This window comes from Alosa alosa, chromosome 22 (assembly GCF_017589495.1).
Source record: "Alosa alosa isolate M-15738 ecotype Scorff River chromosome 22, AALO_Geno_1.1, whole genome shotgun sequence".
NCBI classification, from domain to species: domain Eukaryota; kingdom Metazoa; phylum Chordata; class Actinopteri; order Clupeiformes; family Clupeidae; genus Alosa; species Alosa alosa.
This window is the reverse complement of record NC_063210.1, coordinates 5,728,399-5,755,124: the sequence shown is the minus strand read 5'-3', so window position 1 is coordinate 5,755,124 and position 26,726 is coordinate 5,728,399. Positions and strand designations below refer to the sequence as shown.

Below are 26,726 nucleotides of genomic sequence, written 5' to 3'. Positions count from 1 at the left end.
CTTTCTGTTTGCCATTTGTCTGAGAGACTGGAATTAAAACGTCTCCTAACTTCGTGTGGCCTGATTGATGTTTCACAATTGTAAGTGGCTTTTGGATAAAAGCATTTGCCAGCTGAATAGATGCCCATGTAAATGCCCTCGCTCTGCACTCTCCAGTCAATCTCAGACCTGCTTATGCCAACCTCTCATGTCAAGGCTGCCAACTGCTGCTCTGGGGCGGTCTCTTTTGCTGTGCCAGGGATTTCGACGTTTGGTTCGGACTCAGCATCAAAGCGCTGACATACAGATGTACCAACGTTGCAACGTCTGTTTCAGGCATTATTTCACAGCTGTGTGTGTTTTAAAACATGGCACCATATATATACGAACAGACCGCCCATGAATGAAAAGCAGTTTGTAACTGTAGACATCTAAAATGACATTATTACAAGTCATAACACCAGTGAAAATCCAGAAGAAAAATTTTACTAGCAATAAATGTATTTTGGATATCCAAACATTATTAATATCTGAAAAGGCTGTCCATTTTGGATATCTGGAATTATATTAATGTCTAGTCACAATAGAATAGCAGATATCTGAAATGGGAGTTTGTACTAAGAAGAATGAGGCATAAGATATCTGAATGACAACTGTGGATAGGAAGAATGACATAGTTCTAAGATGATTCTGCAGTTGTGGGGTGTGTCAGTGATGGTGAGGAGACTGAGTACAGCCCACTGGTGGACCACTTTGTGACATGGTGCAGAAACCACCTGGTCTTGAATGTGGCTAAGACAAGGGAAATGGTGGTGGACTTGGCCAGGCCTGAGCTAAATACCATTTTAATACTGGGTGAGGAAGTAGACGTTGTAGAGAACTACACATATTTGGGGGTTCTTAGACAATAAACTGGATTGGAGGTACAACACTAAGGCTGTATACAAGAAGGGTCAGATCAGACTCTATTTCTTGAGAAAGCTCAGGTCATGTTGTTGTTGTTGCTATAACCTGGCCAAACACATATTCTCTTGTATCACAAGATTAATGTTTATTTGTGCATTGTCCCTGTTTTAAATAAATACATTTCCAATTTCCATTTCCAATGTGTGCATTGAAAAAAAACTACAAAGACATCTTTGAGATATTTGTGAATTCTGTATTTGTAAGTATGTGGCATGAGGGTTTATATTGCATTAGTCTTTGCCATAGGGTGACTGGTGATGTACATACTGACTTGGTCTCTCTCATCTCCGCCTACTCTGACAGTTGAACTCTACAGGTAGCAGGCAACAGGTAGGATGTGTTTTAGGCAGATGGCAGAAGGAGATGGGATACCTTTTGCTGCCACCATAGGTAATATGTTTATTTTCTAGAGGGTAATAAAACATAGCTTTATTGTGTTTATGTTAAAAATTATGTAAAATTGTTAATGTGCACATCAAAAGGCAATGTGCAAATTGAACTACATCAGATGCCAAACAACATTCAAAACATCATAATGATAATGACCAGCATTATACAGTCTCTCTTTCCAAAAGACAATTTCTCTCATACAATAATCCCCTATGGTAATTATACACATTCACTGGTTCATCCTCCGGCAGCTCTCAGCCTCCTCTGGGATGCTCTTTCCCACCGTAAGAGACACGCAAGCCATCCTCAGTAATCTCTCAGAATAAATTGGTTCAATTAAGAGGCGGCCGGGAGGAAATATGTTTTAGTAAGAGGCGGAAAAACGAAAAAACTAAGAGTGCTTGATGTCTATTGACTCAGTGAAGTTCAATTATTTCAGAGCCACTTTGGGTAAGTGTATGCGTGAAATTCTCTCCAGAATTGATAAGGTGTCATGCACAAGTGCTCAAAATACATATGCATCGTTAAAAGTTCTCAAACTACATTAGTAAACTTGCCATCCATTGCTCCTAGAATCACACAATATATCCTTCCTAGAATCATGCAATACCCCTCAATGTGTAGTAAAGGCTTGTTAATCTTTTGATATATGGCGAACTGTTGCGTACCTCTTGATGCATTATCAAATGTTTTTGTCTTTCCCTTTTACACCCTTTGACATTCACACACACACACACCAGTGTTGTAGTCGACTCGAGTCGAGTCAAGTAAAAAAAAAACTTTGCAAAAGACTTTAAACAAAGAAAACAAAACCGGCCAGTGGTAATACAAGCTCACAATTATCAATTTACGAGTCCGAGTGCAGACAATGCTCGAATCTGAGTCCAAGTCTGTGCCCCATGTCCGAGTCAAGTCACGAGTCCTTAAAATTAGGGCTTGAGTCTGACCTGAGTCTAAATTTGTGACTCGAGTACTACAAGCCTGACACACACACACACACATACAGTACACACACACACACACCTGGCCTTATCGGTCCTTTTGGAATTGCCCTGGGCCTCCATTGTCTGTGCATCCTCCCATATCTTTCTCTTATTCCATACTCTCCTCTCTTGTTCCCCCGCACCCTCTATATTTGGCCTCTATTCACCTCCTCATACAAGCCATCTCTGGGGCAACAGCCCTCTGAATACAACCACCCACCCCTCCTCACCCCCACCCTGCACTTTACCTTGATGGAGGAGGCAATTGTGCACCGTTTGGCTGCACTGTCTCCCCTCTCAGTCGATGCTACAGGTGCAGCTGTCTGTGCTTGGTGCAGATGCGCTCTGCACTCTGTATGGATTCACCCAGCTGAGGGGAGAGGAGAGGAGGAGGAGGAAGAGGAGGAGAGAGAAGAGGGGGAGGGGGAGGAGAGGATGGCAGGAGGAAAGATGAGGGCAGAGGGGAGAGGACGGGAGAGGAGAGGAAAGGAGGAAGAAAAGGGAGAGAAAAAGAAGAGGAGAAAAGAGGATGGCAGACAAGTGCAGAGGGAGGAGAAAGAGGGATGGGAGAGAAGAAGAGAGGAAGGAAATGATAGGGGAAGGAGAGGAGAGGAGACAGCTGGAGCGCCAACATTAGTGGCACAGAAAGAAACTTTTCAACATCAATTTCAAGCAGGTCCTATACAGAACCACAGCTGTGGCACAATTCAGTGCTCAGGGTTTTAAAGTGTTACATTTAGTGCCTCGCATTCTGAGTAACCTTCAACCAAGGAACTGTCCCTCACACTCACACACCTTGCTTTCCAGTTTTTGAGCAGGCAGTACTTGTGCAGTAGCTTAGTATCCACTAATGTGATAATGAATGTGACTACTTGTGATCACAAGAAATTGTACACAGCACAAAATGGGGGGAGAGATGATACATGTATGAGAAGAGAAGAGAGGAGCCATGTTTGCCAGGTGATAGAAGCAGTGGGAGCTGCAATGACCTTTGCTCACTGATTTCTAACAGTATTCATGTAGTCTCCTCTGAAGGGAGAGGGGATGAGAAGTGAGGGAAGATATCAGCACTGAAGCACTCACCTATTCCACATTTGTGAGAAAAAACTTCCTAAATGTTCAACAATTCCTTCCTTTTATGACACAGTTATGTAAGTGTTTTGACACGTCTCAAGTGCAAGATGAAAAATTACACAAGGTACCTTCAAAATAACTGTTAATGACCTTAGAGCAGCCTACTGGCTTTCTTACAAAGACACAGTGTGAGCGGACTGAGGGATTGTGGCAGCAGGCAGTCACTTCTCAGGCCCTGCTCGGCTGCCGCAAGCTGAGAGGAAAATGGCCCCTGTGATTTTTATTCTCCTCTTTGGTCCAATTTGTAAAGTGTAGCCTAGTCTCTCTTTTTCTCTATGCCCCCATGACAAAGGCCTAGTTGATGTGTGTGGAGTGTTTGTTTCCTGTTGCATTCAGTATAAATTGTGGCATAAACAATCGCCGCTTGTCAACTGCCAGGTTGTCATGGTAACACATTTGTGATTTTTGTGTGTGTTCTCTTCCCTGTCATGTGGCGGTGTATGGTGCATAGAAAATGGTACACTTCCCAACGGGAACTTCCTTGCTACCTGCACACAAACACAGAAAGGATTTGGAGTGCTTCCATCAAAGTGAGCCAAAGCAGAATGAGGCTGTAGTCAAAAACTCAGAGGCACTCAGGAGGATATATTGATTCCTGGCCCGTACCACCTAGTGAACCGCCACTTGCCCTATGACAACTCCTAATCCCCCTGGACAATTCCATTTCCTACACTGGACTATTTGAACTTTCTGACACTAAATAGGATTCATGCATTATCATACCGGATATGTAACCATCCAACCTCTTGTAATATACACCTCAGGTGGCTTTAAACACCATGTTCTATTCTCTACATCTGACTAACTTATGCATTTATCATGTGTACAGACCTTACTGTTCTGTAACTGACCCTAGGCAGATGGGTCAGGCCCTTGAGTCGTGGATCTGCTCGAGGTTTCTTCCTATATGTATCTCCAATTCTAGGGAGTTTTCCCTCGCCCCTGTTACCCATGGGCCTATTTTCTCTGATTGTCTAAATTGAAATTGAAAATTGAGATATATCAGACTGTCCATTTTCCTCCCCAAACAACTGCTTTTATGGTGCACAGATTAGCACTGGAGAGCAATAGAAATGAGAGCTACAGAATCAGCTCTAAACAAACCTACTGAACCCACTAGTGAGAAGAAAAGCTTCTGTCAAAACTTATGAACAATGTCTAGTCAAAACAACACAGTGAAGTTTGTTTACCTCACAATAATGGCTTCAAACACCAATATTGCCCAAAAGTTCCCCAACACCAGTGGAGAGTCATGCTCCTAAAATGCACAAAAAAACAGGCTTGCCTTGCACACATTCGGCCCAAGCACAAAGAATACAGATATGATTCATTATGTTGTGATATGCCAAATATTTATGTGTGTTGTAAAAGGTGTTTTGTTTTTCATTTTTGCAGGGCTGTGTGCCTAAACAACAAAATGACATAATCCGGAGCCTGAACAACTAGTGGAAGTGACATGTGTATTTATTTTCCATTCAAATGCACATGTGCAATGAAAATTAAATAAGGACGAGGAAGTTGCAGAAACTAGCTCACAAATGTCAAAACTTTAGTTGAATGATTAAATATTTATTTAACCTATGATTGTGAGGCAGATAGTCTTAAACCTGTGCTTGATTTTATGTGTCTGCGTGGGCTTTGAGCTGTGTGAATAGACGTCAGTTTAACCTGTCTGCATAAATGCCACTGACCATTGCATCAACTTTTCAAAAGTTCTTTGTGCAATCCATTACCTGCTCTTAAAAACATACCATCAAATGTTTCCTTAATGGGTTTATTATTGAGCTTGTATGAGTATGTGAAAACTAACTAATTAAAATGTACATTTTTATGATTATTCTTTGTTGGTGTAGTTTATAATATATTATTAAATAACATTACTTAACTAACTAGCATGTAATATAATATGAATTAATATTACTTTGTAAAAATCTGCTTTAATATTAAAGAATTTTTGTATATTATTGTAAAAAAGGCCAAATGAAATTGACCAAAATTCCATTTTTAAAATCAATAAAAGGGAAAATATACAAGGGGGGTAAATACTTCTTATAAGCACTGTTTGTGTCTTGCCATTAGATAATTAAATGAGAGGTGTTCAAATATCAGAAAGAAGAAAAAGGACCCACTATGCATATGTTTATTGCACAGACGCGTTTCGGCGTAGTGCCTTCCTCAGTGTGCTCAAGTCACAAGATGAGTCATTTGAGCACACTGAAGAAGGCACTACGCCGAAATGGGTCTGTGCAATCATAAGCGATAAGTTTGGCCCACTCTGAAAAACAAAGAAGAGACTGAGTGAAGTCTGCTCCTACCATACAATTCTCTAGGACTTGGAATATCTCAAACCTACAATAACTCAAACCTATAAGCTAATATAACAAGGACACAAATATGTCATGACATACATTATGTGATAAGTTGTCATGACAGCGTATAACAGTGTCACATGTCCATTATTGGTAACAGCCACGACAGATATAGAAATGTTGATAACGGAAGCGCTGTGGTACTGGCAGGACCACATTCTGGCCCAAGTGCCCACGGGGCCCTGAGTTCAAGTCCCACCCGGGTCATTTCCCATCCCACCCCATCTCTAATCCCTATCACTTCCCATCAGTCTCTTCACTATCCTGTCTAAATAAAGGCAAAAACACTACAAATGAAAAAAAATGATTGACTGCTGATAAGCCCAAGACGTGGAGACAAGACATTAGAGATCACCTAATAAGGTTTCAACTCAGAACAGTTATTAAGAGTGAATAGTTTTTGTAAGACTTTTATCTCATGCTAATTTTAACCATTTGCTTAGTATGGAGCTGCAGCTCATTAGACCAGAAGTGGCTGTAGCAAACACAGTGCTCACTAATGAGTGAGTTCACATTGAAACCAGCAACATACACAGATGGATCTAATACACCTGCCAGGGAACAACATCTTGTAAAATGCCGCCCAAGATTCCACATTCCCTATTGTCTGTGCATTTTACTGTACTGATTATGTGTCAATGTAGTTGTGCGTCATGCACTGAATATGAGTTTCAGTACAGATTGTGGCAACAAATATATCTATCTATCTATCTATATATATATATCTAACTATCTAACTTTATGTCTTTTAGGAGATCTGTCTAAACTCTTGATGAGCTCCAAAGGATAGTAACATCCGTGAGATTATTAAACAGTGTCAAGCCATATGTGCCATGTGAATAATTCATAAAAATACACAAGCTGAGATAAGGTTTGGTGGAGACCTTGGTTTGGTTTTATAGACACCTACAAACAGTGATTTTCTTTTGCCTAACAAGATAGACCCTCTTTAAAAAGACGCCTCCTCGGTAGAGATAAATCATTAGTCAGGACACTATAATTTCCTATTGTTTACATCTGTTCTCTTTTATTCTTAGATCATCTTTGATCGGTTGTAATGAATGGCAATGGCTCGATGTGCGACTCTGTCAATGGAACTGTGGTTCGTGCTGTTCAAAGGCTCACTTCATTAACGGCTGGCTTGACTAACACACTTTGTGTTTTTTGACATTGAGCGGACTTCTTAATAAAGACACAGCAGTAGATACACAAACCCCCTCATTTTGTGTGCCTGGTTTTTCCTCAAGAGGGCAAATAACAAGCAAGTTATTTGAAAGTGATTCTGCCTCTGATCTGTTGCCTATTTTAGCCTGTGTGGTTGTCTTGGTGGCAGATGGTGTGTGTGTGTGTGTGTGTGTGTGTGTGTGTGTGTGTGTGTGTGTGCATGAGTGGGCTGGTGCGTGTGGGCACAGAGGAATGAGTGTGTGCACAACTGCTGTGAAGAAAAAATTGATGTCACACACCATCTTCTGGTTCTGATTCTACAAGTCCTAAGGTTTTATTTTTTCCCTCAAACACATGATAGCAGTAGTGAGAAGATTTAGATGGTCCACTCTTGGAGGAGTTATTTAAGGGGAATTAAAACATGCATTGGCAAGCTCTATACAAAACCACTGCTGTTCTTCCATTCCATGCTGTTAAATAACACAAACATCTAAGCTATTGGAAACAAATACACAATGTGTAGCTGCATGTGAATGTGAAAGTTTATCATCTTGAAACAGATCCAGAATCACTTAGAGGAGTTCTTAGGTCACTTCAGCCCACATATCATTTACATCACTAAGCTACAATCGACAGAGACAGTGTAATCATAAACCATTATCTTTTTTCGTGTCATACTGATCATATTTCTACTTTTATCAGATTCGTCTCTAAACCTTTATCTAAGCTAATTCACAGTTCATACTTACAGGCCCATAAAGAAGAAAACAGAAGAGTTGCCACTTAATTATATGGGCGGTAACGGTGACATCATCGGGTCCATGCGTGCGTATGATGTCAGAAGAAGAGATGTGGAATAAGGAAGTAAAGAATATTTTACAAACAAATGTTATTTTCCTGCGTGCAACACCCGCAATATTCCCACTCGGGCTAGATTACTACATACAATGTGAGAAGAAGCACATTCGGGCAAACATTCGCCGTACAATGTTGCGTAGCCTACAATGAAAGTTTTTGTTTCGTTTTGTTTTTGATCTTGTAAGCACGACTATGCAGATGATGGAAAAACTAAGTTCTAAAGTCATTTTCTACTCGGGGACTTTTGGGATTCTCGCTGTTATAGTTGCAGTTGCTCAAAGTTTTGGTAAGATAACAGAACTGCGTTGTCTAAGATGTAGCCTAATCTACTGTAAACAAAAAGGCTATACTTGGCTATTGTTTTAATGACGAGAACAGCTGTTAAAAGCCTCTGTAGCACGAACTATTTCGGCCTAGTGTTGTCTAAAGACTGCTTTACATGTGTGTTTTCATAGTGGCTGATGGTATCTTATTGTAAACATCAGACCTCTATACGATTAAACTATGTTACTGTAGGTTAGTAGGTTTCTCGTGTAAACAAAGGTTGGATTGTTCATTTCCCATCTCAGATTAGGCCTATGTAGGCGTGATGGATGTAAAAAAGAGAAAGAAAACTATAAACAGGGAACGGATTCTACTTTCATACAATGTTTGTAGAAAATGGTACTACACCGCCATCGCGTGGAGTGTGTAGCCAACACAACTGCAAATTCTGTTTTGCAACAGGAAGGCTATCTATGATGGTGCGTCCTTTACCAACTGCACTCGGCGTCTTGTCCCTTGGTGGAATGGCTTTGATTTGGAGAGATATCAGATGGAGGGTGAAGGGCGAGAACCGGACAGTCGGCGGTCTTCTAAGCCAATATTTCGCCGTCAAGGTGGTGGGCTGGCTGGGGAAGAGACAGAGAGCCAAACTGGAGACTGACACACATGACATTCGGCGTGCGCAAGAAGAGACGCTCCTGAAACGTCTGCAAAAGAACGCTAACACGTTGTATGGGAAACAGTACGATTTCAGTTCTATCAAAGGTGATAACACTTTCTGTCACTCACACACTCACATGGTGCTAGTAGGACAACACAATACGCGAGGACTGCATTTCCAGAGAGCCGCTCATAGACCCCTGCTGCTGCAGGCAGTTAGGTAACACGTTTTCTGCACGGTCGCTTCGGAAAATATATTCATCATCATGCCGCATTTGATTCCACTCAGTAGGTCAACTAATAAATGTGCCATTGCAAAATACATATAGGCTACTTTGAGGCTTGCTGGGCTTTGTCGAGATTGAATAAGGTTAAAAGAGTGAGAATCAACGTTGTGTAAGTTTGAAGGCGCGTCCCGCCCCCCTTTGAGTTACAGTCAATCTAGCATGCCTGGTTGGTTGCCTTTCCATGGCTCGTTCTCACGTGGTTATATAGTTGTTTAGATTGAACTTCTATTTAGTTTAGTTGGCTTCCAGGAGTAAAAAAAAAACAATATGTGAGCTTTCTTATATGTACGCTGGCATAATAAACACGGACTGCATGTGTTATTTTAGGTGGATTGTATTTGTGGAAGAATGGCACAAACCTTGTCAGGGCTCTGTAGCGTCATGCAAAACTACAATATTTTACTGAAAGTATGGTGCATTCTGTTAAGCAAGACAAGTGTAGTCTATCATATAACAATATAGCATATAACATATCAACCCTTTCTGGCTCTTTAGTTTGATCTCTTTTAGATTTTTATAGCTTTTATGTCTTTTGAACTGTGTTTTATTATACTGGATGTTATTGTATTGCAACATATTGTGTGGAACTGTTTTGTATTGGTGCTGTATTGTACTGTATTTCAATGTGTGTCTTTTGTGTCACTTCACCTTCACTGCCCTTACTGCAGATTGTGAGGTGTTCCGCCAGCGCCACCCGGTGACGGAGTACAAGCACTACCGAGACCTGGTGAAGCGGGTGGCCGCGGGTGAGGAGTCAGTCCTTATCGCCGAGCGTCCGCTCATCCTGGCCATGACTTCAGGAACGTCAGGCCAAAGCAGCATGCTGCTGAGCACCAAGGACACCAACACCGAGTTCTTCCTGCAGGTGTGCTTCCTTCCTGTCAGGTCAAAGGTCAAGGTTCAAGGATGTTTCTCTCATTGTCATAAATGAGTTTGCCATTACATGATGAGAGATTGCAGTCGGAAGACAACTCGTTTGAAGTCTGGACCAGAAATGTATGGGAAAGGGATGCCAACAAGACTATACATGCCCACTGGCTGTTTTGTGTGGCGCACCACTCAGTTCCATATTCTCTTGTCTTCCTTGAAGCCACATCAGATTGTTTTCATATTTTTTCAAATGCTATCAAAGCTATCAAAGAGACCACATTTTTTTACAGTGTATTGAGGGCACAGGCAACTAGCGGATGTTGAGGTGATGTTTGCTATATGTGACAAAAAATATTTTAGTTTAGAAACCGCGTAACATGCCTTAGAGCACCTTTAATTAGGTCAAATGTTTAAATGATGATTTTGGTGGTGTTGTTTTTTCCCCCCGCTCTCTGTCTCTGCAGGGTGTGTGTGTGTGTCTGGACGCCATGCGGCAAGCCTTCCCTGCCACCGAGAGCCTCCAGCGCACGCTCAAGCTCTTCTACATGCCCACGCTGCGCCACTCGGAGGCGGGCATCCCCATCGGGCCCAACTCCTCCACACCAGCCTCCTCGCGCCACCTGCTCCACCTGTACACCACCCCGGAGCCCGCCTTCAGGGTGCCCAGCGAGAGGGACGCGCTCTACCTCCACCTGCTGTTCGCACTCAAGGACCGGAGCCTGGGAACCATAGAGTCCAACTTCGCCTCCACAGTGTTCTACGCCTTCAGGGCCCTGCAGGTAAATACTGTGACTACAATGGAGGTTGGTATGTCCTAATAGAAGACCTGGACATTGTCAGTTCATGGCAAAAGCAGCTGTAACAAGCTGTAGCAGATTTAACCAAATATCAGTCAGTTCTGGGTGGACCTAACTGGAAATATGTTCTGTTTGCTACACATGGTCGGACTGTAGAAAGTACTTACCGTGCAGAATCGGTCTCCAATTTGAACACATGGTGGCTGTCTCTGTCATTGGTATGTCTACTCAAGTGAGTGGCAACCTCAAATACAGCAGTTTTGTGAAGGAGCATGTTGAACCAAAGACATTTCAGTATGGGATTACCCAATGCCAAGACATCTATCCATCAACATGTTTTGACACTGGCTGGCGTTGACAGCCATGACTGGTTAGAAGGCCTTATCAGTAATAGGGTGGGACAGATGGGAGATATTCTGTAATTTAGGACATAGTGGACGGAATATGAGGGGATATATAGAAATATTTGAATTTCCCCTTAGGGATCAATAAAGTATCTGTCTGTCTGTCTGTCTGTCGGTCGTACTGTATGGTAAGAGCAGGACATAATGGCGTATAGACTGTATTGATATTGTGGTGGTCTCACATGAAAAGTTCCATCCCCACCTGCCACCGCTATGCCCTTGAGCAAGGCACTTAACCCTGAGCTGCTCCAGCCCTGCATTTCATTGACAGGTTTAAGTTGCTTTGGATAAAGCATCAGCCAAATCAATAAAGATAAATTATATGAGGGGGATATTGTGCATGTACTGGATGGTAAGTCTGGGCTATGTAAAGATATATACTATATGTACGGGTAAGTTTGTGCTTGTGAGGAGATCTGTAATATCTGTACGTTTGTGGGTTTGTGTGTGTTGAGTATTTGTAAGTTTGGTTTTGGGGTCCTCTGTGTGTGTCCCCTCACAGGAGCGTTGGGAAGAGCTGCTGACCGATATAGAGTTGGGTCGGGTCAACCCAGCCCTGCAGCTGGAGCCGGACGTGCGGGCGGCGCTAGAGAAGCTGGTGGCGGCGGACCCGGGGCGGGCGGCGGAGCTGCGTGCCCACGGAGAGGGCGGCTTCGAGGGCATCGTCCTGCGGGTCTGGCCCCAGCTCAACCTGGTGCTGGCCGTGGACTCGGGCTCCAATCAGATTTATGGGGAGATGCTGAGGCAGCATTACTGCAAAGGGCTGCCCTTTTACTCCCCCTTCTACGCAGCCACTGAAGGTGTGTGTGTGTGTGTGTGTGTGTGTGTGTGTGTGTGTGTGTGTGTGTGTGTGTGTGTGTGTGTGTGTGTGTCTGTGTCTGTGTGTGTGTCTGTGTCTGTGTCTGTGTCTGTGTCTGTGTGTGTGTGTGTCTGTGTGTGTGTGTGTGTGTGTGTGTGTGTGTGTGTGTGTCTGTCTGTCTGTGTGTGTGTGTTTTGGGTAGTGGTAGGATGATAAATTGACCTGATGGCTATTCATATGTGTGTTTAGGTGGCAAGTCTTTGTGCAGGTCTAATTTGAAGCAAAGTTAATAGTTACTGACTGTTACAAAGTTAATATAGATCTTTGCAAATTATGTTTTTTCACTTCTTCAGACCCTATAGTTTGCAAAACCTGTTTCCAATTTTTTCCCGGACTGCACAGATCCAAAATCCAAGATGGCGAATATATCTCCAAAAATTGCAAATAATCGCCTTTTTAAACATTTTAAATGGATATATGTTAGGTATTATCATTATATACATACATTTTCTCATAAAATGTAATGACTTAGGTAATAAATATGACCATGGGTGACATGAGATGTCATGATTATCAACCAGTGATGGGTGTAACCACCATTATGCTATTTATTGGCATATCCGGAAAAACACATTGACTGATTTAAAAGTTTCCTTCACATAACCTAATAATCATTTGAATTAAAGTAATGTTCTGCACTCACCACAATAGATTAGATTAGATTAGATTAGATTAGATTATACTTTATTGTCATTGTAGAGTACAAGTATGAAGACAACGAAATGTGGTTTGCATCTAACCAGAAGTGCAAAAAAGGAGAAAAGTGCAATGTGATATACAAAATATAGGCAGGTGGCGCATAGACAGGTCAAGAAATATAGTGCAGTGTAGACCGTAGTATACAGTTGATTTATGTAAGGTAGAGAGGTTTAGAGTAATATAAATATGTGCAGTGTATTAGCAGTTACCTTATAAGAGCAGAATAAATATGGCTATGTAATGTGAACAATGTATGAACAACATACATTGGGGGGGGGTCTGCCTCCTTGTTGTCCCTGTCAAGGTTGCCATGGTCGTGGATACCTCAACAGGCACAGGCAAGGAGGCATTGGGCGGGGGTGGGGGGGCTTGGTTGGTTGGTTGTCACCTGGATGCAGAGCTAGAGTTCAGCTGCAGGAAAGAAGCTTCCTCTGAACCTGCTGTGCGCCTTATGCAAGCATCGCTTGCCCTGGATGGCCTCAATGGAGGGGAGTAAGGAACCGGTGATGCGTTGGCCAGTTTTCACCACCCTCTGCAGTGTTTTCCAGTCGTGGGCAGAGCAGTTGCCATACCAAACTGTGACACAGTTGGTAAGGATACGCTTGATTGTGCAGGGATAGAAGTTCACCAGGATCTGAGGAGGCCAGTGGACCTTCTTTAGCCTCCTCAGATAAAAGAGACGCTGGTAAGCCTTCTTGATCAGGGTAGAGGTATTGAGGGTCCAAGAGAGGTCCTCAGAGATGTGGACACCCAGAAATCTGAAGCTGGTGATACACTCCACTTCAGTCCCATTGATGAGAATGGGGGTGTGTGCTAGCTTTAGACTTCCTGAAGTCCACAATGAGCTCTTTGGTCTTCAATAATTTTGTTAACAGGTCTTGCAGGAAATTGTGGGAACATATGAATTTGTTGATTATATGCAAGCCTAATGCTGCATATGGTCTGCCTTCATCCATGAATTGTGACTGGTTTCAGAAACAGCATCCTCTGAACAATCAACAGAGAGTAGCTCAGTGCCATTAACACACACATTGGATAGCATGGTGCCATTAACACACACATTGGATAGCACAAATGTGTGTGTCAGCTCCTCAAAACATGGTTTTCAAACAGCTAAAGCCCTTTGGTGGAACATGTTTAAAACTCTAAAACCCAACCAGGGAGTGGAAAAACTCTGGAACTAGGGAAATCCCATCCCTATGATTGCCCTACCATCACCTAGGTTTCATCCTATATGTTTCTCCAATTCTTGGGAGTTTTTCCTCGCCCCTGTTACTCATGAGCTCTGTCTGAATGTTTAACACTGTAAAGCGCCATGAGACATGTGTAATGTTTGGACGCTCTATAAGTGAAATGAAATTGAAATTGAAATTCTCAGAGCACACAGGCAAGCAAATGTTTGGGCACAAGATACAGTGCCTGCTCCAAAGAATCTTGACTCACTATCACTGGGATGGAGGCAAATTGTTGATGGGCAATGGGCTCCTGTTCTGTCAAAACTTCCACCAGCACCAGAGGCTGTTGTGGAGCTTGTGAAGTGCTGTTGTCTTGCCAGCCAATGCAGTAGGTGTTCTTGCAAGAGTAACAACTTACCATTAACGCAACTTTGCAGGTGTGAAGGCTCTGAGGAGATGTGCACCAATATTAAAAAGACAGTGAGTCAAGATTCTTTGGAGCAGATTGGTTTGGAGAAGTTTGGTTGAACTCATCAATAATGAAACAAGATGCAGATTTTTTTCTTTTTTTTTGTCATTATTTTCCATTTTTTCTCCAAATTTCTTGGTAAATGATGCAATACAATAGTCTGTATCTGACTTGTCTACCTTATTAGATGTATATGTATCAAAAAGTTGACCACTTTAAGCCTTTATATTATTTTTCTGCATATATTGTCCACCATCTTGACTTTTGGCACTGAAAATGAAGAAAAAAAAATTGGAAACAGGTTGTTTTGTATTCAATGGGATCCTAGCAAGTAAAAAATCACCTTTTGCAAAAATCTATATGAATCGTTCCTAAATTTACACAATTCCCCTCACTAGTTACTGGATAAAGGGTTACTGTCTTAAATTGGTATGTTTACAAAAAGCATTACAATTTTACTGTTCTGAGAAAACATGGAGTAAATATGTTTGCCACAAATGTCCACCACTGATCGCTGAATTTGAACGCTCCTCTGGACTAACTAGGCCTAATTGCAGATTATGAATGACAATTGAGGATTGTGAAGTGTGAAACCAAACCGTGTGTGTGTGTGTGTGTGTGTGTGTGTGTGTGTGTGTGTGTGTGTGTGTGTGCAGGTCTTATAGGAGTGAATCTGTGGCCTGAGCAGGAGCGTCGCCAGTACCTGTTGTGTCCACGCTCCATGTTCTGCGAGTTTCTGCCCGAGGCATCTCTGGATGAGGAGGACCCACAGACACTCCTCATGGACCAGGTGCAGGAGGGCCGCAACTATGAGCTGCTCGTCACTAACGCTTCCGGACTCTTCAGGTAGGGGGCGCTCCACTGGGAACTTGACACTGAGAAGAGGATCTTTTTCTATGATATCTAAACATATTTAATTACTTTGTTTTGTTTTGAATTGTGTTTAACTGATAGCTATTGAATTAATTCTGTTATAAGATGCATGTAAGATGTAATTCTGGAAAGATATGGTTATGGGATTTGGCAGACACTTTTGTCCAAAGCGACATACAAATACAAAAACAATAATACAGCCGCAAGCGGCAATGGCGGCTCCGAGCACCTGCAGGCCGCAACCCGTGACATGTCGGAATCCAACAAAGCACCGACGTGGTGCGTTTGTGAAATGTACATATTTGATGTGTGTGCTATTTGTTTTTGTATTTCATTTTCTGCCACATTTACTTGCTTGGCCAAGTGGGGGCGCAATGCAAGGCAGGCCCATTGGGTGTCATCATAATCATTATATATATTAACCTGAGAAATTTCAGATCATTCATTTGAAGCAAAGAACATTTCTGATACACTTTTTGGTTGGCCAGATGGTGGCGCTATGTTAGGCATGGATATTACACATGTAAATATCATTACAATAATGATATCCAAAAATTTTGTAAACTTTCAGATTAATCACTTAAGGCATTGTCCATTTCTGGCACATTTCCTGCTTGGCCAGGTGGTGGCACTATGTCAGGCAGGCCGATTGGGTGTCTAGATATTATCATAATCATAATATCTATTAACCTGTTAAGTGGAGTACGTTCAAATCTATCACGTGACATTAGTGTTCTTGTCATTCTTTCTGTTGCTAGTGGGTGGCACTATGCCAAATATGGATTATGGGCTTGTGAATATTGTCATTACCATGGTATTCAATAACCTGTGAAATTTAAAACATTGCAAGCCATGCATGGTGAATTAAGACACATTTATTGTTTTTGTGGAAGGGTATTAAAATTCATAGTTTCGCCATTTCGTCAAATTACAACATATCAAAAAAAGCTTCTCCATTTAGAATCAGAAGCATATTGGCATCATGTCTACTAACTTTCACATAAACCGGAGCAACCGTCTAGGAGGAGTATGTTAAAATTGATCATGTCCACAACACACAAAATCTCAATTACCTCACTTCCTGTGGGTGTGGCTAATGGCATGTTAAAGGAAAACTTGGCAGGATTTTCCCTCTGCTGGAGAAATTGTGAATTATGCTATTTGAAACTGTGGAAAAAGGTAACGATAAAGCACATGGATTTGTTTACAAGCTAGCAAAACGGTTAGCATAAGTTCGGCAGACAATGTGAATGTTACAAGGTAAGAAACATGATTTTAAACGAGTTTTCCGGGACGGTAGTCTCAATGTTGCAAGGTTGGTTTTCCGCCTGGGGACGTTAGGGGCAGCGGGAAATGTCACCATTTTCACCGGAACAGGTCATTTAACCATCCAAATGATTTCTAAACGGGTTTATTATGTTGAAATAGTTGCCAAGTTCTCCTTTAATACAAAAGTTGATTGTTTTTGGGAGTTACATACACCCACCAAATTTGGTGTGTGTATCTAAAACTATATGCCAACCACAAGTCACAGTGACATATGGGGGCGCTGTGAAGTTCCTGGGCCATGCCCAGTGCCAAGGCTTTTCCCATATGTATTCACGGTACCTCTTGATGTGTGTGCCAAATTTCACCCATGGGAAGCACCTCTTTTGCCATCACAATTCTTCACATTTGAGTTCGCACAAAATTCAAATACCTCACTTCCTGTTGGGCGTGGCTAATGCATTGTACATACGAAAGTTGTTCATCTTGGGGATATACACACACCTACCAAATTTGGTGTGTCTAGCTGAAAGTATGTGCCAACCACTGGATCAATCACCTAAGGGGGCGCTACTGAGTCCCTGGGCCACGCCCGGGGACAAGCCTTCATGCCTGTGTAGCCATTGTCATACCAGATGTGTGTGCCAAATTCCAAGACGGTGAACAAATAATAATAATAATAATAATAATAATAATCCTTCCAAAAACAATAGGGCTTCGACCTAGTGCTCGGGCCCTAATAATATTTCAAATTTAACAGGGAACAGGTCAAACTATAATAAGGAGAATAGCAATAATAAAAAACAACAATGTCAATTCAATCAATAGCCTAATAAAGTAAGCAATGAAAATGAGGGGAAAAAGCAATAATAAACAATAATGTCCATTCAATCAATAATATAAAAACACTAACATGGTAAGACTACATTAAGGAGAATATCAATAATAAACAATAATGTCAAATTAATCAACAGCCTAATGGAAATAAAACAATATTATACAAACCACAATGCATAAGAAGCGCTTAAAGAACTAAGTGCATGTTGAACAGAAATGTCTTTAGACCCCTCTTAAAAGACCCAAAACTATCACAGGAACGGAGAGCACTGGGCAACTCATTCCACCAACATGGAACCACTGAGGAAAAGAGTCTTGAATTAGACCTAGCGTTTATGACTGGTCGACACAACAGATGCTCATCAGAAGACCGCAGTGGGCGGTTGGGGATGTACATCATTATTGAATTAAAATAACTAGGAGAGCAGATCCAGTCAGTCAGAAACAAAACTAACATTTAATGTGATTATAAGCGTTACAGTTTTATTGTTGGTGTTGTTTGTTAAAGATTTCCTTTATTGAGAATAGTTCATATTCAATGTTTTGAAATTCTGGCTTTTTCTCTCTAGATATCGTGTTGGGGACATCATCAAGGTTGTTGGGTTCCACAACAAGTGCCCTGTGGTGGAATTTCAGTATAGGTAATTCATAGCAAGTCATTCACACTCTGTCTGTGTGTATGGTGATTTGTGTTGGTCGTATCCCTCTGTGTGTGTATGTACGTGTGATATGTGCATGCATGTGTGTGTGTGTGTGTATTTGTGAGTGAGTATATGTATGTGCGTGTACGTGTCTGTGCACGATGTGGGTGTGTGTGCACATGTCTGTGTGCATTTGTGTGTGTGTACATATGTGAAGTGATGTGTGTGTGTGTGTGTGTGTGTGTGTGTGTATGTGTGTGTGCGTATGGTAATTTAACTTGTTCACACCCCTCAGGCGAGGTCAGATGCTGAATGTCCGAGGTGAGAAGGTGTCCGAGGCTGTATTCCTGGGTGCTCTGCAGCGCACCTTGCCCCTGTGGCCGGGAGCCAAGCTGGTGGACTACTGCTGTGCTGAGAACGGCATTCTGGGTAACATAGTTTTAACCAGGACAAAAGGATGGCTTTGCACTTTGAGATGTAGTTTTATTCAGTAGGAGTCATGTATAAATCAGCCTTTTTGGATATATTTGTCCTTGGATTAACTATGAGATGTGAATTCTATGAATGAGTATTATGTGTTAGTGATGTTCTGTTCCTCTGTAATGTAGGAGAGAGTGCTGGGGGGGCCCAGCCTCACTACCAGGTCTTCCTAGAGCTGAAGGGGGTGAGGGATCTGAGTGAGGAGCAGAGATACAAGGTGAGGCACAACGTGGCTGTCAGTAGCACCTCCACAGAGGCTACTTTCACATGTGTGAGGTGGACACTAACCTCTTTATTTTTGGGATTGGAGCGTGTGAGTGTTCTTTCCATTCCAGCCATCCTCTTACTTTGTCCACGTCTCCCGTTCTCGCTCTTTCTCAACGTCTCTCTCTCTCTCTCTCTCTCTCAATCTCTCTCAATCTCTCTCAATCTCTCTCTCTCTCTATCTTTCTCTCTGTTTTGTTAAGTTGCTTTTCTGCTCTTCTCCTTCTGATTTAACTGTAAATTGGTTGTAGACATAAAATAACATATTTGATGCTTCTGCGCTAGCAAAAACAAATATACTTTTTTTGTTTTTTTTTAGCTCGATCACTGTCTTCAGGAGGAGTCGGCTGTTTACAAGTCCTTCCGATTTAAAGGCAGCATCGGACCAATGAAAGTGCACCTGGTGAGGGAGGGGGCGTTCCAGGAACTGAAGGGGCAAATGATGTCCTACTCCAACACCTCGCCCAACACTTTCAAGATGCATCGTGTCATCCGCAGGAAGGAGTATGCCGACTTCCTGTTTGGGAAGACAATCTCCTGAGAGATGGGTTCATACACTGCCCAGTATCACAGACTGGCTCCCTCTAGTGAGCTGGAGCTCAAAGCACGCCTTAGTGGGTTTGCCAGGTCCAGCAATGAGTGGAACTGTGAGTTTTGGAGAGACAAGAATAAACTGTACAGGGCCACTTTGTTATCACATTTTTTGTGGCCGCCATAATGATTAGGAGGATTACAGCTCTCCTGTTAAAGACATTTCAATGGCCATCTGCTTTTGTCTGGCTACAGGCTGTGTACTGAAGAGGTATTAGACCTACAGCAAAGGTATCCTCACTGGCAAAATGATGGCAACCATACCTGTGTGCAATTCTGTGTTTTCTTATAACTTTTTGAGTGAATTGACTCATTTGTGTTGATATATCCAATTCTTGCAGGCACAAGGTGAGAGACAAGATTCTCTCTCATTATCGATTTAAGTTGCCTTACGTTGTTAATGTTATTTCTTCTGCTTAAGTAAACTACCAGTGCTTTTTCAAAGTTCTCAATGTCTCGTTTTAAATGTCAGGGCCCTCGGAAGTCTACCAATGAAGTGTGGAGATACATTGAGCCTCGTAAATGGGTGTAAAACAGTGATTTATTTGCATGGCTAGCCCGATGCCGAAGCACCACTATTGAAAAAGCTGTTGGTAGCATCGGCTAACTAGCGCCAGATTTTGGAGTGCAGGGGACAAGCCGAGATGGGCTATGAGACATACGTTCACACTCGGTATCATGTTTCAATACACTTTAGGTCAATATCACACCGGAATTCTCCTTTAAGGACGATACCTCTGACAGTTGAAACAGTTGGGCTTGCGGTGGAAAATCACAGTGGTGTTCAACTCACTCAAACAAATTAATATTCACTAATATTTAAAGGTCTATATGATGTTCCGTTGTCAGAAGAATGAAGGGAGTCATTCTCAGTAACACATAAGTGTTATTCAGCCCCATTAATGAGGTCTCCATAGGACTTCAGTGTGTGAGTAAGGGCTGATATCCCTCAGACACTAATCCATATGCAGCGTCCAGCTTCTCTCATTATGATGCTGCCCAGTTGCATCACATCTGTCTGGTCTGGGTTACACTTTTAAGGTTTGAGGGTATGACCTGTAGCCATGACCTGAAAGCTTGAAATCAATACATTAACTACCTACTTAGACACTGTTTTATACTGACAACACACACAAGGACTGTTGGTATCAATCCGTCAATGGTTGCAGCTTCCAATATACCTTCATTATTATGATATTGTGAAGTTGTATCACATGGGTTGGCAAATAAATAAACACAAATACTGATGGCATTGATGGTTGATTCAGGGAAGGATTTGGTAGTGTGTGGTGCATTAGTGCATTTGCACTCTAACCTGAAAGCATCTCTGTTAGTGCTGTAACCCCCCACTACCTCCACCAGGGGGAGCCAAAATATAAGCAAGCTGCATTATACTAGCAGACACACGGATGGTTCATGGATGGTTTATGGTTATAGAAATGTTAATTTAACCATTCATTTCGGTTGATGTTGACTTAATAATGAATTGTTGCACCACAAGTGAGTGAATGAGTACTAATAGTTTTAGTTTGGACCCCACTGAGGGGAATTACTGGCCCTGGAGCAACAGGGACCCAGTGGCCTATAGGATCTGGATCTGTGTATGTACACTTGTTGTCAGTGTCAGATCAGTTGTGTGTGCATACATCTGTAAACGGGCTTTGTCTGGCCATGTCTGGCTCGGTTTTAGTTGTTTGTACATGTGCTGATTGCATGTCGTGAGTGAGTGAGTCTGCTTATGTGAGTATGTGTGCGTGTGCGTGATCATACTGTAGGTTTCCACTATAGTTATGGCTGTTGCCATGCAGGCTTGGTGTTCTTCAGATGCACATATCATATGGGTTACTGTCCGGCAGTCTGCAGCCACTCCAGGTCAGCACATTACTCTTCTCTTCTCTGAGCCTGCACCAAATGTGTTGACACAAATGATGCTAATTAAAGAGCAAAAAAGGAAAGTTGAATAAAACTTTGCGTCTGTGTGCCCCAAGAACAGGACAGGCAAGGGGGAAAAAACAAAAACAAAGGAAAAACTTGTGAAATTGCTGAGCCGAGATTTTTGCATGGGGCCGACCCAGACCAGTAGAAGGGAGCTGGCAGCACAGCGGTTCCGTCTGTTGATCTGAGTTCCGTATTGTTCTAATGGCGTTCTAATAATGTCCCCGGCCGCGCTCCTCGGCGCTGGTCCCCTAGCTCTAAGTGGGCTAGTATTTTTAGCAGCGCCCCATTTCTGACGAGGCTTGACATGGCTACTGCTGTTCACGCTCCAGCGTGGCGCTTTTCAGACAAACGCTGAGAGGGAGAGAGAGAAGGGACTGCAGGGGCTAAATTTACCATGGGCGGACATATTGTTTCACTTGTTTTGATTTGCTTGTTTTTGGTTATCTAATGCCGTATAGGTTGTTTCTGGGGCATGAATGTGTGATCTCCTCATAAAGGCTTGTGCCTCCTTAGGGTACCAAGGGCAAGGAAAGGACAATTGTCTGTTATATATGTTAATGTTGTTTGATGCAACCACAGTAGCTGAAGCACTTAGATCCATCAGAAAACGTTATGTAGAGGGAACTATAACACAGTAAGAAATAGTTTTCTGAACACCTTATGTGATGCTGACCAGGGTGTTTCCACAAAGCCAAAATCACCCTTACCAAGAGAGTAAGAGCTAAAAACGATAGTCTCTCTACCATCTAATGATGTGTGACAATAACGCTTTTAAGGAACATAACCTAGAAACAGCACTGTGATCACATGACCCTTCCCAGTTGCCCCGTGACCTGTTCGTCAGAGCATCATTTTTGGCGAGTGTGTGGCGTTTGCTGCAGGTGTGAAACACACTGCTCAGGGGCGAAGGCGAACATGAGCTCTCATTATCCCACACGGCACCGCTGTAGGGAGCCGAGACACGAAAGGGGTGAGCTCCGGACAACCACACTCAAACACACGTGTACTCACTCCCCCTCTGTCTCTCTGAGAGGAGAGGCCAGTAAGGGGTCATATACACACACACACACTCTCTTTCTTTTGCTCTCTCTCTCTCACACACACTCATACACAGACTCTCTCTCCCTAGCACGCTGACACACACACACACAAGCTGACCTGTCACCTGTCTCACCTTACCTGCTCACCTGCGCAGCTGGCCCAGAGGACCGTGGTAGGGTGGCGCTCCTCTGTGCCAAGCAAGGGACACCAGCAGGCCCCGGCAATCAGGATGATTACCCCTGGGGTCTGGCTCCCACTGCCAGGCTGGTGTCAACAGTGGAGGATGGGGAGGAGAGGGAGAGGGAAAGTGTGTGTGTGTGTGTTTGTGGTAAGTCGGTGTGTGTTGTGGTTGTTGTAATTGTGTGTGTGGGTATGGTGGTAGTAAGTCGGTGTACGTTGTGGTTGTAGTAATTGTGTGTGAGTGTGTGTGTGTGTGTGTGTAGTAGTGGTGATGAGGGTGTGTGTGGAGATTAGGAGAGGGGTGGATTGGTAATGGATGCGCCGCCTTGCCCTGGCGGTGCGACTAAAAGAGATGGATGCCTTACACGCAGCCGATACAATGAGCTGCCCATTAAAAATGGATCCCGCAGCCGAAGAGGCTGGCAGCCCCGCCGAGCCGAGCCGTGGCAGCGCTGTCATGGGACGCATCACTCTCACTCTCGTTCACTAAGCCAGCCATGCTCCCTCTCTCTCGCTCTCTCTCTCTCTCTCTCTTTTCTCTCTCTCTAGCTTTCTGTTACAGTCTCTATTGGTCCCTTGTTCCCCCTCTCTCTTTCACTATTTCTTTATCTCTCTCTATCACTCTTTCTCTCTCTCCTTACCAGTCTGTATCTCTCATTCTCTCTCTATCCCATTTACCCCACTCTGTCACTATCTTTCTCTCTATTGCTCTACCTTTGTCACACTATCACTCTTTCTCTTTCGGTCTCTGTCTTTCTCACACTCTCTTGATACATCTGTCCCTTTTTAAACCCATTCTCTGAACCTCTCTCTCTCTTTCTCTCCCTATATCCTTGATTTTCACTTTCTCTAAAGTCTCTCATTCTCTCTTTTTACTCGTGTTTGACACTTTCATTCACACATTCTCCCCTGTCGTCTTTGCCTCTTGTAATCTTTCTCAATCCAGCTATTGTTCCTGCTATCTCTTCTTTATACAATCTTACTATAATATCTTTTCTGTCTTTCCTTTCAGCAATTTTTTCTTTTGTTTCTGTATTTCCGTTCTCTCTGTCTTCTCATTCTATTGCTGTCCATTCTGTCTGTGTTCTGCCTCTCCCTGATACAATCTGACTGTCATATCTCATTGACCGTCTTCCTGCTGTTTAGTTCTTTCCCCTTTATTTCTGTATTTTTCCATCTCTTCTCTCTGTATTTCACTATGTTGGTTTTGTTTCTGCTTGTTTTCGTCTCCTCATCTCATCAGCACGTATTCTTTCACACTCTCTCTCATCTTCTCGCGGCTCACTCACGATGTACAGTTAGGGGAGCGTTGCACCTCCGTCCCTATCGAATGCTGTAGCCTTTGGGCGCCCTTACAGGTGGGGACAGAGATGAGGACAGAGAGATGAAATATGAGAGAAAGATAGTGGGAGAAATTAAATACTGGAGCAGGCTGTGTGTGTGTGTGTGTGTGTGTGTGTGCGTGTGCGTGTGCGTGTGTATGCATGCGTGCGTGCGTGTCTGTCAGTGTCTGTCTGTGTGCTTGTGTATAGCATGTGTTTCAGCAAGAGAAAAAAGGAGAAGCAGTGTGAAATATGAAGAGGATGAGAAAGGTAAGAACATGATGAAACACAGATACACACGACAAATGAGCCAGACAGACAGACATCAGACAGACAGGGAGGGAGAAAGAGGGAGCTGTTTCACAGAAGCAAGTGACCATGGCGCCCTATTCTCCTGCCTGGAAAGGAATGTATTTTCTGTCATAATGTAATTCAGCTCCAAACCTCTAACACCATGGGCCATTTTTATAATTGTGAGATTCATAACTCACCCTGTGCGAGAAAAACAAAACAAAAAAAACAACAAAAAAAAAAGTGTAAATTAATTTTATTGGGAAATGAAATGTAAAACAAATATCCTAATCATCTTTATTCTGTCATGTGTGCTGCATCCTCTGATTATATAATTATATCAGTTATGTTTACTCTATTTTGTTTATTTTGAACTTTGTGTATGTTTGTATATTTAGCAAAAAAGAGACTACGGGAAACTGTTGAGTGAATTAGAGGTGAGACATAATTGCTGTCATTATATAATTTAATAGGAGAATGAATGTGAAACATACTTTCAGACTTTAGAGAAATGTGTGCAATTTCACATGGAGATGAGATATTGCTAGCAGACAGGTTAAGATTTCTGCCAGGAACTTAAGGAATTATTACAGCTATCAGAGAGAGAGAGAGAGAGAGGCACTGGGCGAGAAGGAGGGGTGAAATTAAGTCCAGTGTGAATTAAAACACGGAATTCTGGATGGCGCATCAGGGGAGGGGGGCAGAGGGTGAATTAAAAAGAGGAAACGCCAAAGCGAGTGAGGGCTGAGTGAATTAAGATCTCCTGCGTTTGTTTTGTGGCGATTTGGCTTAGAGTCTCAGCTAAAAAACATTCCCTGCATTTATCCTCCTAATCCCTCTCCTTGGGCTTTTCATTTCTGACTTTAATTCTTCGACGAGAGAGACAGAGAGACAGAGAGAGAGACAGAGACAGAGACAGAGACAGAGACAGAGACAGAGACAGAGAGAGAGAGGGAGAGAGACAGAGAGACAGAGAGAGACAGAGACAGAGAGAGAGAGAGAGGGAGAGAGAGAGACAGGGGCCAAGCCAAGGGGGAGGATGGAGAAGATATCTTGGTGGAATATGAATAACAAGGATGATATGGTTGCCAGACCCTGGACACCATCAGGCAATCCTCCCAGCCTGTGGAGTCAGCCCCTTGTCCATACAATAACCTTCCGGTTATTACACGGCTATGTAGAATGACCAGGTATTGTTGGTCAAAGGAGGACAATTATTTGAAATAAAAAGAGATCCCTTGTGCCCGAGCCCCTCAGTGTTCATGGAACAGGACTGTAGAATCCACAATGGGTTTGCACTCATGAAGTACTCCAAAACGTATTTGTGTGCTCCGAGTGATCCTTTGGGTTCAGCCATCAGAATTATTTCTTAGTAACTGAACACTAAATTGAATGACTGACGAGGACACCAATGTTGATCGCGTTCTTAGCAGTGGGATGAAGAAGGAGGAAGTGGGGAAGTTTGAAGTGGCAGCCCAGTTCAGAAGTGTTTGACTGTAGGAGCCCATATCCAGTAGAACTCTTACAGATCAGCACCACTGCTGATTCAGAAACAGAGCCAGAGGAAGAATAGGCAACCACAGAAAAATAAATTACCTTTTTTTATTTAAAGTACTTCAACAGCATACTGCAATAATGCTGTCACTATTCTCTATTTCAATGTTGATACACTTGAGTATTGCACTGTATTGGTTTTTAATGAATAGCTTGCAAACAAAGATTCATGGCCAACAGTGGTTCATTTTCGACATATTTAATCATAAGTTCTGTATCCTGATGCTGCTGTATCATCAGATTCTTGCAAATACACAGCCCTACTGTGTTACTGTAATGATGCTGTATTTGAATTCATGCTCTCTGTGCTGATGACAGGGCTTGTGTTTTATTTGTTTGTATTAATGAGACAGTTTTTCTTTATTCAGCAATTTCAGTGTTCTTTTTCCACTGTCTGTGTAAAGTCTCCTGGGACATTCATTCAGCGGGCTCTGTGTGTGTGTGTGTGTGTGTGTGTGTGTATTTGTATTTGTAAGTGTGTGTGTGTATTTGTATTTGTGAGTGTGTGTGTGTGTGTGTTTGTATTTGTAAGTGTGTGTGTGTGTGTGTGTGTGTGTGTCTATACATACGTTTCTATGACTGTGTCTAGTAAATCTCATTGGCTAAACACAACTGGACGGAATGAAAGAGGGATTGGAGAGAGAGGGAGGGAGGAGGGGGAGGTGGTGGTGGTAACTGAGGAGGGGGAGGAGGGAAAGAGGTGGAGAGAGAGGGAGAGAGAGAGAGAGAGAGAGATTGGAAAGATGCAACTGTTCTGCCTCTGTTATGCCTCAGTAGCTCCTTGACAGTTGGGAGAGAGGAAGAGAGAGAGAGAGAGAGAGAGAGAGAGAGAGAGAGAGAGAGAGAGAGACTGTGAGAGAGACAGAGTGAGCAAGAAAGAGAGGGAAAGAGAAAGAAAGTGATATAGTGTATGTGAGAGAGGGAGAGATAAAAACAGACAGAGAGAGAGAGTCAGTGTGAGAGAGACAGAGAGAGTGAGCAAGATAGGAAAAAAGAAAGAGGGAGAGTCAGAAAAAGAGAGAAGAGGAAGAGAGGAAGAGATTGTGTGTGTATGTGTGAGAGAGAGGCTTAGACAGTAAAGAGGGAGACAGAGGGGGGTGTGTGTGTGTGTGAGAGAGAGA

General features: G+C 42.8%; 1 protein-coding gene across 1 annotated transcript; it reads left to right on the top strand.

Annotated features, from left to right (window-relative positions):
* Positions 1-7,823: 7,823 nt before the first annotated feature.
* ghdc (GH3 domain containing) lies at positions 7,824-19,726 on the top strand. The gene is made up of 10 exons (XM_048234127.1): positions 7,824-8,129; positions 8,570-8,872; positions 9,723-9,919; positions 10,389-10,703; positions 11,628-11,925; positions 14,984-15,173; positions 17,873-17,944; positions 18,240-18,373; positions 18,553-18,641; positions 19,008-19,726. The coding sequence occupies exons 1-10, from the start codon at positions 8,036-8,038 to the stop codon at positions 19,227-19,229; spliced, it is 1,914 nt and encodes a 637-aa protein (XP_048090084.1). The 5' UTR covers positions 7,824-8,035; the 3' UTR covers positions 19,230-19,726.
* The last annotated feature ends 7,000 nt before the right edge of the window (positions 19,727-26,726 follow it).